The 12,536-nt window shown below is 38.4% G+C and overlaps 1 protein-coding gene across 1 annotated transcript in view; it reads left to right on the plus strand.

Moving 5' to 3' along the window:
* Positions 1–12,536, plus strand: part of COL25A1 (collagen type XXV alpha 1 chain) — a 491,250-nt gene that overhangs the window by 405,571 nt on the left and 73,143 nt on the right. Inside the window, exons 15-18 of the mRNA XM_060246951.1 lie at positions 3,907–3,951; positions 6,564–6,596; positions 6,707–6,742; positions 8,635–8,679. Of these exons, the coding sequence (XP_060102934.1) occupies positions 3,907–3,951; positions 6,564–6,596; positions 6,707–6,742; positions 8,635–8,679 (159 nt within the window). The remainder of the gene's footprint in view (positions 1–3,906; positions 3,952–6,563; positions 6,597–6,706; positions 6,743–8,634; positions 8,680–12,536) is intronic.

Here is a 12,536-nt window from a genome sequence, read left to right on the forward strand (position 1 = left end):
AAATTCATGAATCTAGTACGGATTCTATATTTTTAGCCAACTTGCTGTTTCACAGAGAATTCTTTTGCATGTTATTTTAAATAATTTCTTGAAAATGCTGATTGAATTTTAGAGCTGCAGTCTAGAAGATATATTACATACTAGCATGGGGTCATTCTAATTTTTGCCTTCTTTCATGATGAGAACTCTGCACCAAACCTAGCAACACACAAAGACCCTGTTGGAGTGTGGCAATATGTCAAACTGGATGAAGCCTTGTTTTCTATAGAGATTGTAACACATACAATCTATAAACTCTAGTTCTTAGGTGACCAATTTCTAATGATGAATTACTGTTAATTGTTATACATCTGAACTAAATTCTTATACACCAGGTATTTTTTTTTTAATTGTGCGGCTTAGTCTTGTGATTACTTAAACTTTTCTGTATATTTCCAAGCTGTTTAAATTGTGTAACTTGTTACCTAGGCCATAGTTATCTTTTAGCTTCATATGGAGTTTACCAGTGGAATCTTAGAACTGTATCCTTCTAAATCCACTGAAGTAAGTTGACCTAGATGGATATATCTTTGTTTAGGATTTTACTGTAATTCTCCAACAATAATTCCATAGAATCACATTAAAAGTCACATGAGTCAGACTCTTGGACTGTTATGGTCAGTATTGTCTACTCTGACTGACAGCTTTCTAGGGTGCCAGGTGGAGGTCTTTTATATCATCTACTACTTGATTCTTTCAACTGAAGATGTGAGGGTTGAACTTTGCATCTTATACACATAAAGCAGATGATCTACCACTGAGCCATATAGCCCCTTCCCTAATATGGCTCAGTGGTTCCATGCTTTTAACATTCCTGACATCTCATCTAGTGTCATGGGCTGGGTACGATCATGAAGCAAAGTCCAAGACTACTTTTCTTGTTTGGAAAAATCGAGTGACTATTTTTACATATTTGCATTATTTATAGTTTACTTTTCTCACGGAGACTCAAGGCAGATTACATAATGCAAATCAAGTACATTCTGCAGTTTATAACAAAAATCCATCAAAATGATAAAACAGTAAAAAAAAAAAAGTAAGACAATAGATGGTACAATAAAACAGTAAAGAACCATACTGTAGGTTTTCTTGAAGGAAGTTAACCACTATCAAAGGAAATTTGAGTTTAGATCCAGCCAACTTTTTGCTGGTGAAAAAAGAACAGTTCCCATTTGATCACTTAAGTTGCCACGTTGGGGATCATGGTACCAGCCTGAAAAAACTCATTGGGATGGGGGCTATAGTAAGGATGGATAGTGAGTGATATGAAATGAATGAAGAAATCCTCCATCTTAATTTCATGGTACAAAATTAAGGGTTTCAGACAAATCACATCACGTTAGAGAGCTATCATCTGTTTTCTTTAATGCGTGTGGGGGGGGGGGAGAGCCACTTGGCAATCACAGTCTTTTGTTCGGAAACAGAGAGAGGGGAAAAGAATTTTTAAAACCACCCCCCCCGGGTGCCCGATCTCCCCCTTGAATTATAGCTCCCCAATTTGTAAAGGATGAAGAAGACTTTCAGGGGGGAAATGTGCATATGTGTAGCTATGCATAATGTGTAGTTCTCATGGCTTTTTTTGAGCAGGAATGCACAGGAATGCAGTTCCGGCTGACTTGGCATCAGGGGGTGTGTCCTAATAGGCAAATTGCCCTCAAAGGAGGTTTGGGGAATTAGTTTGGTGGGCACATATGACTAACTTAAGCAGGATCAAAACCTTTGTATACGGGAGGTGGTCTCCCAAGAATTTCCCTTTAAATAATGAGATTTTTAGGGGGGCGGTTAAATAATTTTTTAATTTTGTAATATAACTCATGTTATTTCTCCATCTTACATTCCTACAATATCTTACTTTCATATTACAGATCCATCAATTACCTCCCTCCCTGAGGGAGAATTTTAGTAAACTAAAAGATATTTATTAAGAAATCACACATTCAAACAAAGGAAATAATTCATACAACAATCACACAGTTCCTAAGAAAAATATAAAAATAGGGGTAACACAAGGGTAAAACATAGACAAGGTGATACTACCTGGTCCAGATGTGCTTAGGGTCAAGTTACAACTAGAAGATATACACATGCACTGCCATGTGCCATGTCTGAGGGGGGCCCTTACTTAGAGTAATTGGGGTGTGTGTGACAATCTGGTTACATGTGCTCAGACTGAACAAAGAGGTGTGGCTTGCTCTCATGTTTATAATCTTTGGAGGGGATGAGGTCCTCCCAGAAAAGGGACTGGCTTGTGGTAGGCAGTGATGTGTCTTTTCTGGGTACCTGATTGGGTGCTTACCTCAAGCCAATGAGCAGACCTGACTCTGATTACCTGGATCTCCAGGTAACCATACATAGTGCTTATACAGTAATTATTAGAAGAATGGGTCAGGATGCAGTTGATGGGTTTAAACTGGCTTGGTTTGACACCCAGGAAGGAAATCAGTGTAGTAGACAAAGACTTTGAGCAACTTGGTAGGCATTAGCCTAGAAGTAAATAGAAAAGGCTAAGTAGAAGTAATGGGCCTGAGGGATAGGCCATTGATCAGTAGTTGAGGATTAAGTTAAGAGTCATACTTACTGGCAGACCCCATTGTCCTTATGCATTCCATTTGAGTGGGGGAGTAGGCCATGTCAAAAGGCTGTCTTAGGTGTTGACCAGAACAAGCTTTCTGCTAGTTCTACTCCATTTTGAATGGAATATTTCCTTGGCCTGTTTCTGATCAGACTCCATTTTGTTTCCAGAAATAGGTGCCCCACTCTCTCTCTCTAGCTATTGGGGTGTTCCTGTATAAACAGGCAGAGCTTCTTGGCCACAGGTCTAATATACAAATAAGTTCCTGCTAGGCTTTTCCTACAAAAAAAGCCCTGTGTGAAACAACGGTGACATCAGGAGTGTGTGACCTAATATACAAATGAGTTCCTGCTGGGCTTTTTCTAAAAAAAAAAAAGCCTGAGTTCTGTTATTGGTAAACTTGTTTCCAAAAGGGAAATGTTTATTGCATAAAGTTCTTATATGTCATTTATGATTGCTGCCAGAATTTGCTCAAAGCATTTCATTAGCCAAGCAGGTATGTGGTAGGGTTGATTTGAGAAGCGATATTGTCACAGATCATCACTTTGGGGGTAGATCTGACAGCTCACAACTTAGGGCAATTGTCTGCTTAGGGGGAGGTCTTATAGTTCACCGTCCGGAACTACCCCATTGCCACCTGGGAGAAGACAAGCCCAGTAGTAGTGCCTGTATCACTACAATTAAGAGTTCTACCAAAGCAGCAGTGCAAAAGGAGGCAGCAGCAGTTGCTGCAGCTCTCAGTGCAGGTGGTGACTTAAACTGCTGCTTGGATTTGTTTGGCAAGTAGAAAACCAACTGTGATTGCTGCTCAGATTGAAATTGCTTTTCAGTGGAAACCTGCAGGTCCATTTGCTTCATCCTACAAATGTGTTCCAGAAATTGTTATCATGGAAAAGTTAGCATCAGATAAGATTGCCTCCTGGCTTTTGCAACCATGGAATTTTTTTAAAAAAAATAATACTTGGTTATTGCTTTTGTAAATGAAGACAATTCAGTTATGGGATCTCCTTTTCATTCTAACTCTTTCTGAGTAGATTGATTACTGTGTATAGAGAGGGCTGACACATGGTTTTTTAACAACTGGCACAACTGTAAGCCCTTACATTTATTCATAAAGTCCTGGTTTATTGCAGTCTATAATTTCTCTATTCAATTACCTTCTTTATTTTCTCTGCTCTAAAGTTATAGTATCATAAAAACCTGCCATAATTTTTTTAAAAACCCTAATACATTTTTATAGATTTTAATTGTTGTTGCTGGTTAATCAAAACACAGTATAAATATTTTCTTTTTAGGGTGATCCAGGGGAAGCTGGGCCAAAAGGTGACGCAGGAGAGAAGGTACGGTTTATACAGAAAAGTGTGAAAAAGATGTCTTTATAGTAGTGGACAATAACAAATTAAAAAACAGATTTTAGAAAAAATGTAAATTAGTTGCATCTTTGACCTCATGTAACTCAGAGCTGGGGAAAACACTTTTACTAGACTAAAGGGTGCAGTCCAGAAAAAAGACAACTGAGATGGTACAGATTTATAAAATTAGGCATGAGACAGAGAAAGTGGATAGAGGAATTTTTTTTCCCCTCTCCCATAATACTAGAACTTGTGTGAAGTTGATGGTCAATAAATACTGGGAGGGGGAAAGGGATTATCTGAAGAAGTATGCAACACTTGAAAGCTTATACCTAGAATTAAACTTTGTTGGTATTAAAGGTGCCATTGGACTCAAACTTTGTTCAGGGAAAAAATTGTTCTTCACTCAATAAATAATTAAATTGTGGAATTTGGTGCTTGTGGATAAACTGATGGCCGCAAACAGGTGGCTTTAAAAGGATGTTAGACTTCTTGGAGGATGGCTACTAGACATGCTGAGTACAAGGAACCTCCACATGCAGAAGTAGTAAACCTGTGAAAGTCAAACATCTGTGAGGGCTTTGGCTTATATACTGTGTTCATTGACCCTCCAGGGCAACTGTTTGGCCACTGAAATAGGATGCTGGATTAGATTGACTGCTCATCCAATCAAGCAGGGCACTTCTAGGATTGCCAGCCTGGGGACCTGGGATCTCCTGAAATTACGGCTTATTTCCAGACTACAGAGATCAGTTGCCCTGTAGGCGATGAATGCTTTGACTGGTGAACTTTATGGTGTACCCCACTGAGGTCCCTGTCCTCCCCAAGATCCATCCCCAAATCTCTAGGAGTTTCCCAACCCAGATCTGGCAACACCACCCCCTCACTCCCAATGGCGGCCAGGGGGGGGCGGACCTGGCAACCCTACTTCTTATGTTCTTATGCATTCCAGAATCTGTTTTTAATGGAATAATACCTCCAAATGTGGAGGTCCCATCAAGGAATCAGAGCTAATAATGATTGATAGATCTAACTTAACATGAATTTGATATGAATGAAACAGATATGAAACATTCTAAGGCGTCTTCTAGACCTGCAACTGAAATCTGTGATATAATTCTGGGGTGGTAAACTGGTATGTACTATTTCAGGCTGCAAGTGAGCAGATAACATTTTTTATGCTCCTTCATGTGAAAAGTTCCTGCAAACACAGAATTAAAATATCAAGGAGAAAAATTTCAGTGTAGTCCCTTACTTGCTGTGCTAATTTGTCTACTGTTAATGTAATATTTTCCCTGCAGTTTATAATAGTAAAGTCCGTTCTGTTAACTCATTCTTGAAAAAGTATTTTCTTTGGTCAGGGTCCCTATTGCCCTGCTTGCAATATCACCTTTATGTATAGTTAGATCCTTCTAAGCTCTTTGACTTCAGTTGACTTAGAAACTCTGTTTTGGATGGCACCAGGGCTTGTTTTGTAGCAGGAACTCCTTTGCATATTAGGCCACATGCCCCTGATGTAGCCAATCCTCCTGGAACTTACAGTAGACCCTGTGCTAAGAGCCCTGTAAGCTCTTGGAGGATTGGCTACATCAGGGGTATGTGGCCTTATTTGCAAAAAAAGCCTTGGATGGCATTATCATCCTGCATTATAGTTCTGTAAAAATGAAATGAGATGATGACTCCCTCTCCCTTCCCTGACCCCAAACTCCTAGGATAGCATTGAAAAATAAATTATGAACAAACGAAATGCAACTGAACTTCTCTGCACATAAGGAGTCTTTGTATTTGTATGATGGTAGTGTTAGAGCAAATCAGTTTTAGGTGTTTCTGAGCTTAAAAAAAATTACAAACAAATGCTTTAGTTTTTGTCAGCTTCATCATAGAGACCTTTTCAAAGATTCTATTTGGTTAAATATTTCTAGAATTTTTTGTTCTGTAGAAGTAATAGACCAAAAATTAGGGGAGAAATGATCTGAAAGGCAGGTGCTCCATTGGAGCAAAACATTTTCTTGAGTGAATGTAATAGGAACATACTCTTATCCTGGCATTTGTGATGTCTAGCTAGATTTAAGCTGACAAGACAAATACCATGATGAACTTCAACCACTCTAGCAGGTCTTGATTTAGGATAAATGGATGGTTATAATGTTCTTTCTGGATGTTTGTTAATTTATGAGTTTTGAGTTTGACACATAAGCCCTGATTCTTGCCAGGAGAAGTTGTTTTTCAAAAGGATAAGGCATTATATTTTTACATATGTTTTAAAATTGTAGCACTTATACTGGTAAAAAAGCACATGACAGTCCAACCTGTATACTTTCTAATTTTAATTTTTACAGATTTATTTAAATATCCTTAAATGTTTCTGTTTTGGTGCAGCTAAATCAGCAGGGAAGTTTCTTCATCTGCATTTGTTCTTTGACTTGGACTCTTGATTAATATTGCCTGCTCATCTGTGGTCTCACAAACAAGGAATGTTGCTATACATATTCATTCACCTTGATTGTCACCATGGTTACAAATGTTTACTAAGCTGTTGACTCTCTGATTAATTTTCACATATGCAATGATCATTGTGTTTCCCTGGATTTTATTATCAGGGTGATCCTGGGTCTTCTGCTGCAGGGATAAAGGTAAAGTAGAAGTGATAATTTCTTTGCTTTGTCACTGAGTGTCAACAGTCCATTGTGTGCTGATGTCTATCCCCCTATGTTGGATTTCATCATTTGTTTCCTAATTGTAGGGGGAACCTGGAGAATCAGGTCGACCAGGACAAAAGGTAACAAATTAACAGTTTTCCAAACAGTATCTTTCTTCATTGTGAAATCCATGGAACGAAGCAATATCAATAAATTTTTTATACTATGAACTTCTCCATAATTGAAAGCTTTTTAAAAAAAAAAAAACCTTTGACACATGGTATCTTACCAATATCAAAATTTATTAATTTATTCCCTGCCCTTCATGATCCACAAGTCCCACTACAGCAAATTAAAAAATTATAATACATAATACAAATTAACCAAAAAGTTAGCTAGCTGATTTAAAAAAAAAAAAAAAAAACATGCTTCCATCAGAAAAACCAGAAATTGCCAGTGGTGAAAATTCACTACCCAAACAAATTTACAATTTACAAATTTACAAATTCCTTAACTATCCAGCATAAATGTTGAGTGCTTGTGGTATCCTCTGTAGAAGAAAGACTGTTACATAGAAGGGAAGAAGATACACAAAAATAATCCTGTTCTGTTTTAGACACCAGATATAGACAATCAAATCTGGAGACTGGTAGACAGAATATCACAAAGATCCATAGAACTATCAGTGTATGAAGGTGTATATTTAGTTTCTCTCTGAGCTGTTCACGGTCCTTGATGGAAATCTTTTAGAAAGTAAAGTCAAATTAATCTTAACATAATTGATTCCTTGATCTTCAGAGTCTTGGAGTTGTATCTATGCAGACCTTTCTTTACCCAAAGTTTGGATTTAAAGAGTGGCTCATCACTGGGTCCAAGCACCTGCAAAAATCAGGACCGCTGATGGGAATTTCAACTAAAATCCTTGTTTTCAAAAATGGTTGTGGTAATGATTTGTAACCAATAGTTATTTATTTTAAAAACCCTGTTCTGTTATGCAAATTGAATTTGTTAATAAGATTCACTTTTAATTAGAAAGGCCAACTAAATACTTTTAGACGAACTAATCTATGAAGCCATTACAATTGTGTATTGAATGTTCTATGGAGTCTTTTATAAGGGCGTTAGAATCATATTCTTGGTTTTTGCTTTTTCACCAGGCAGGGAATAACTACCAAAGATGTAGGTAGTATCAGTGTAGCGGTTCTTACTCCATTACATTTATTATTGACAGAATGGATGAAATAGTGATTTTAAAAAAAAAAAACACAAAGAACACAGCCATGAAATCCACATTGATTTAGAGTATGATGAGATGATGGCTGTGTGTAGTAATGCTTGAGACCATATAATGAAAATAAATAGGAAAAGCAAGCCCATTTCTCTAGTTACACGTCCTGTATAATCCTCTTAAGAACAAACATATTATAAAAGGGCTCTCATAGATCTTTCAGTGAACTGCAGTCATGGCATCAATCTGAGTGAGATGAGCTGAACTTCTAGGTCTATTAGGCTTATGCATATAATAAACAATTGCAGTTTTTCTTTAATTGTGGGTTTTTTAAAAAAAGGTTATTTTGAGGGGCAGAATCCAGATTGGATAAAGATATGGAGCAGAGGTCCATCCGTGGCTATTAGCCACAGCATATTGATGGAACTCTCTGTCTGGGGCAGTGATGCTCTGTATTCTTGGTGCTTAGAGGGGAGCAGTGGGAGGGCTTCTGGTGTCCTGGCCCCACTGATGGACCTCCTGATGGCACCTATGTTTTCTTTGGCCACTGTGTGACAGAGTGTTGGACTGGATGAGCCACTGGCCTGATCCAACATGGTTTTGTGTTTAATCCATTAGGTTCTAAAATGTAATATTGTATGGACAGTTGCTGGATTTTAGCTATTTATTAAAATATTTTTACTTTTTCATCTTCAAATAAGCTAACAATTAGTAAAAAGACAATAAAATACTCATACATTGGTGGTGGTGTTCTTCTGGCTCCATTAGTATTGTCTTATAATGCTGTACAATTTCACTTTATAGGGTGAACCTGGACTCCCAGGGCTTCCTGGACTACCTGGTATTAAGGTAGCTATAGAGATAAGATTCATATGATGATGTTTTATGTGTGAAGTTAATGCAAGAAAGGCAATAAGCTTGCGAACTGGAAAGCAACAGGCTGTCACAAATTACAAAAATTATAAGAATCATGTGTGTGAATGAGCAGATATTTCATTCAGGAAATGAGCAGAAAATCAAGCACAGAATATTGTTTTGTCCATGTCCAATCCTATGATATACTTTACAGCTTCTTAGTTAACTGTGCCTTCTGTTATGATCTAATATATCTTTGACTTTAACCTGGAATCTAGAATGTCCAAGAAAGAGAGACACTGTTATATGCATATAATCTCTCGGCTCAATGATCACCCCCCCTCCCCCCCAAAAGGAGAAAAGTTATTTTTATTTTTCTGCTTTGAAACTCAAAAGATGGCCTGCCTTCTAATCATAGTTTGCATCTCTAGCACACAAGAAGCCAGAGACGGAGCAAGATGTTGTGCTGTATAAGCTCCAGACCAGCCTTAGATAAGGAAAGGTGGATTTGCAGTGACAGCCAGATAGCAATGTAAATAGGGTTGCCAAGTCCAATTCAAGAAATATCTGGGGACTTTGGGGTGGAGCCAGGAGACATTGAGGGTGGAGCCAGGAGCAAGGTTGTGACAAGCATAATGGAATGTCAAAGGGAGTTCTGGCTATCAAATTTATAAGGACTGCACATCTTTTAAATGCCTTCCCTCCATTGGAAATAATAAAGGATAGAGGCACCTTCTTTGGAGTTCATAGAATTGAACCCCCTGGTCTAATCCTTTTGAAACTTGGAGGGTATTTTGAGGAGGGGCACTGGATGCTATGCTGAAAATTTGGTACTTCTACCTCAAAAAACAGCCCCCCAGAACCCCAGATAACTGTGGATCAATTCTCATTCCTATTCCCTATGGGAATCAGTCTCCATAGGGAATAATGGAATGTCCAGCAGACATTCCTCCCCCCACTTTCTGATGACTCTGCCCCCACCTGGGGTTTGGCAACCCTAAATGTAAATCTTGAAACAAACAAGCCACACATATGTAAAGCTACATTGTGCTAAGACGGGCCATTTGTCTATCAAATTTGGTGCTGTTAGCAGTTCTACAAAGTCTCAGGACACTCCTGCTGCGTTACACTTAATGGTCCCAGGTGTATACTTGAGATCTTCTTGGAGGTGTTAATGGTGGGACAGGGGGGCTTGTGTTAGAATACAAAGGAAAATGCATGCATATTCCCTCCCCCAAAAAGAATTTAACAGAGAAAGCATGGCAGAAATAGAGAACAAGTACAATAGGTAACAGGCAGATAGGAACATGGTCCTTACAAGAGAGACAACTGGAGTAAATTAAACTGTGGCAGATACTTAAGATGTACAAAAGATGCATTTATTATTAGCAGCTGAGTAAGCAAAATGAAAGTTTACTGTGAGTCTGTAGTGTTTTTTTTGCAGCCAGCTGCTTTGATAGCACCCAAGGATCAACAGCTAGCTAACTTGATATACCTGTGGCTCCCTCTTCTGGTGAATTCCTGATTACACAGGGGTCCTCAGTTTGAGATCCATGGCATCATACATATCCACTGTGTTTAGGTCTTAGACTCTTTTGGCATGTATCTTGGGATCGTTGTATGGAATACATTCTCATTGATTTCAGTGGAAACTTTTGCCGTGTTTTAGGGTTGGGATGTTGTCTTCAGTGACGTGCATAACCACAGTCCAGAGTTTGGCACACCTATAGGCCACGGACAATAATTTGATTTAATTGCATATTATTCTAGATTGGGACCAGTATTCTTTCAGTAAATAATCTCATAACATTTATGTGTATCACATTCATGGATATGTCATTATAAGTTAAGTGGATTTCTGAGGGTTTATAAGGAATTATTCTACCAAAATGGTAGCAGGAGCATTTGGCTTGACTCTTCACTCATTATTGGAGGGCCTTTAAACACCCTTGTGCACTATTCCTCAAAGGATATTTGCAGTTTTGTGTAAGGCTGTGAGCTCTTTTACCTCATGTTGGGGGTGTGGTGGGGGCTGCCAAAGCAGCGCAGAGAGAGTGAGGTCCAGGAAACGGAGGGGCCATAAAGGTCCAAGGGGGGATTGGGGGGTTGTGTCCCCCCCATGGCTACGGGCCTGCTCCTCCCTTGGGAAAGAAGTGGGAGAGGGAGAGCTTGCTTTGCCAGGCTCTCTCAATCACCCAGCAGAGCTACCGAGTCAAGCCTCTCTTCCTTCTATTCTTCTCTCTCCTCATCCCCTGGGGAAAGAAGGAAAGAGCCAGCGCTTCCTTTGCCCAGTTTCCTGGATCCTATGAGAGAGCTACAAAGAAAGCACCTTTAAGACCAATGAGTGCTAATGTTTAAGCATGTTTTCAGGGGTTTTTTTTTTAAAAAAAAACAACCTTTAATTGTGTTTGTCTGTATCCTTTATAAAGTTTATATCTCTACTACTTAGTCTTAAATAGATACACACATGGCCTGGCCCAATATGCCCCAGCCTGACGAGGTCTCATTTATGTTAGATTTGGCCCTCATAACAAATGAGTTTGACACCCCTGATTTAGTGCCTGTTTCTGCTAGTTCTGTTTTGACCTTGCCAGCTGCTTCCATTACTTAAGAACTAACTCATCTATGCCATTTGCCTTTCCTATAACTAGATATGTACCTTCAAAGCACCCACAATTAAGAGATTTTCTTTGGACAGAGGTTTAATTAACATTTTTAATTCAACTTCAGATGCAACACAAACTACATTCGGACCTCCTGTCATTGTCTAAGGCGAAACAATGTATTTTCCTGGTGACCCATTATTGCCATTGTGTATGGTCTTAAGGTGAAGACAGCAGACAAACCCATGACTTTACATCTTCCAGAACTGCTGCCCAGACATGTCTCTGGCCTATGTTTACCAGCATCCATTGTTTGTGACACCAGAACCAGTTTTCAGGCCAGGGAATCTCCAAAACGTGATTCTGGGGTGCTTACTAAAGTAAAGTTTCTCTCTCAGGATGCCATGTTCAGCAGGAGGAGAGGTCTGACCCTAACAATAGCATATTAAACAAATGTGAAGCCATCCTAAATAAGTAAGAACAAAAGCTAAAATAAAAGCAGCCAAACCATGTTTTAATGATCCTGCTCAGAACTGCCTGATCTTAAGAAAATAACAGTTGATACTTCACTTTCAAAGTTTCATTTTCTTTTTTCTAAGCTTCAGATCGTACCTGACTGTTCAATGCATCAATCCTTATTTAGATGTTTTAAAATGTGCTTTGTTTTACTTCACTTGTCGAGCAATCAGAAAGTCAAGAAGCAAGTCTAATCGGTTATCTTGATTATAAATTTAAAAACTGGATTCAGTAATAACTGCACTGTGGACATTGGTGTGACTTGCTTTACAATTAGGTATCCTTTTGTGTATGTAGAACACATTTTAGGATCACAACAAGAGTAATATGAACATAGTGATATTCTGAAATAGACCTTTAGACTGAATTTCAGTTTTAAACAATTTATTGGTAGCATATGGTTACAAAGCTTATCTATTTCTTAATTTTTTCTTTTTTTTTTCACATTAACCCATATGACATTTCCATCCCCCCTCCCTCCAATGTTGACTTCCCCGAGGTTATAAGTTCAAATCCATACTAAAGGCACTTCTGATTGCTCAAAGTTCCGTATATATATTCTTACAACTAAAAAAATGTCCAATATTTCTTTACTTTCCAAGTTTTCTCCATATATCCTTTAAATTTTCTCCACTCCCTTTTGAATATCTCTAAGTCATAGTCTCTTAGTGTTCTGGTTAATTTGTCCATTTCACACCACGATAAAACTTTCATGGTCCATTCCCATTTCTC

This window comes from Heteronotia binoei, chromosome 9 (assembly GCF_032191835.1).
Source record: "Heteronotia binoei isolate CCM8104 ecotype False Entrance Well chromosome 9, APGP_CSIRO_Hbin_v1, whole genome shotgun sequence".
Lineage (NCBI taxonomy): Eukaryota > Metazoa > Chordata > Lepidosauria > Squamata > Gekkonidae > Heteronotia > Heteronotia binoei.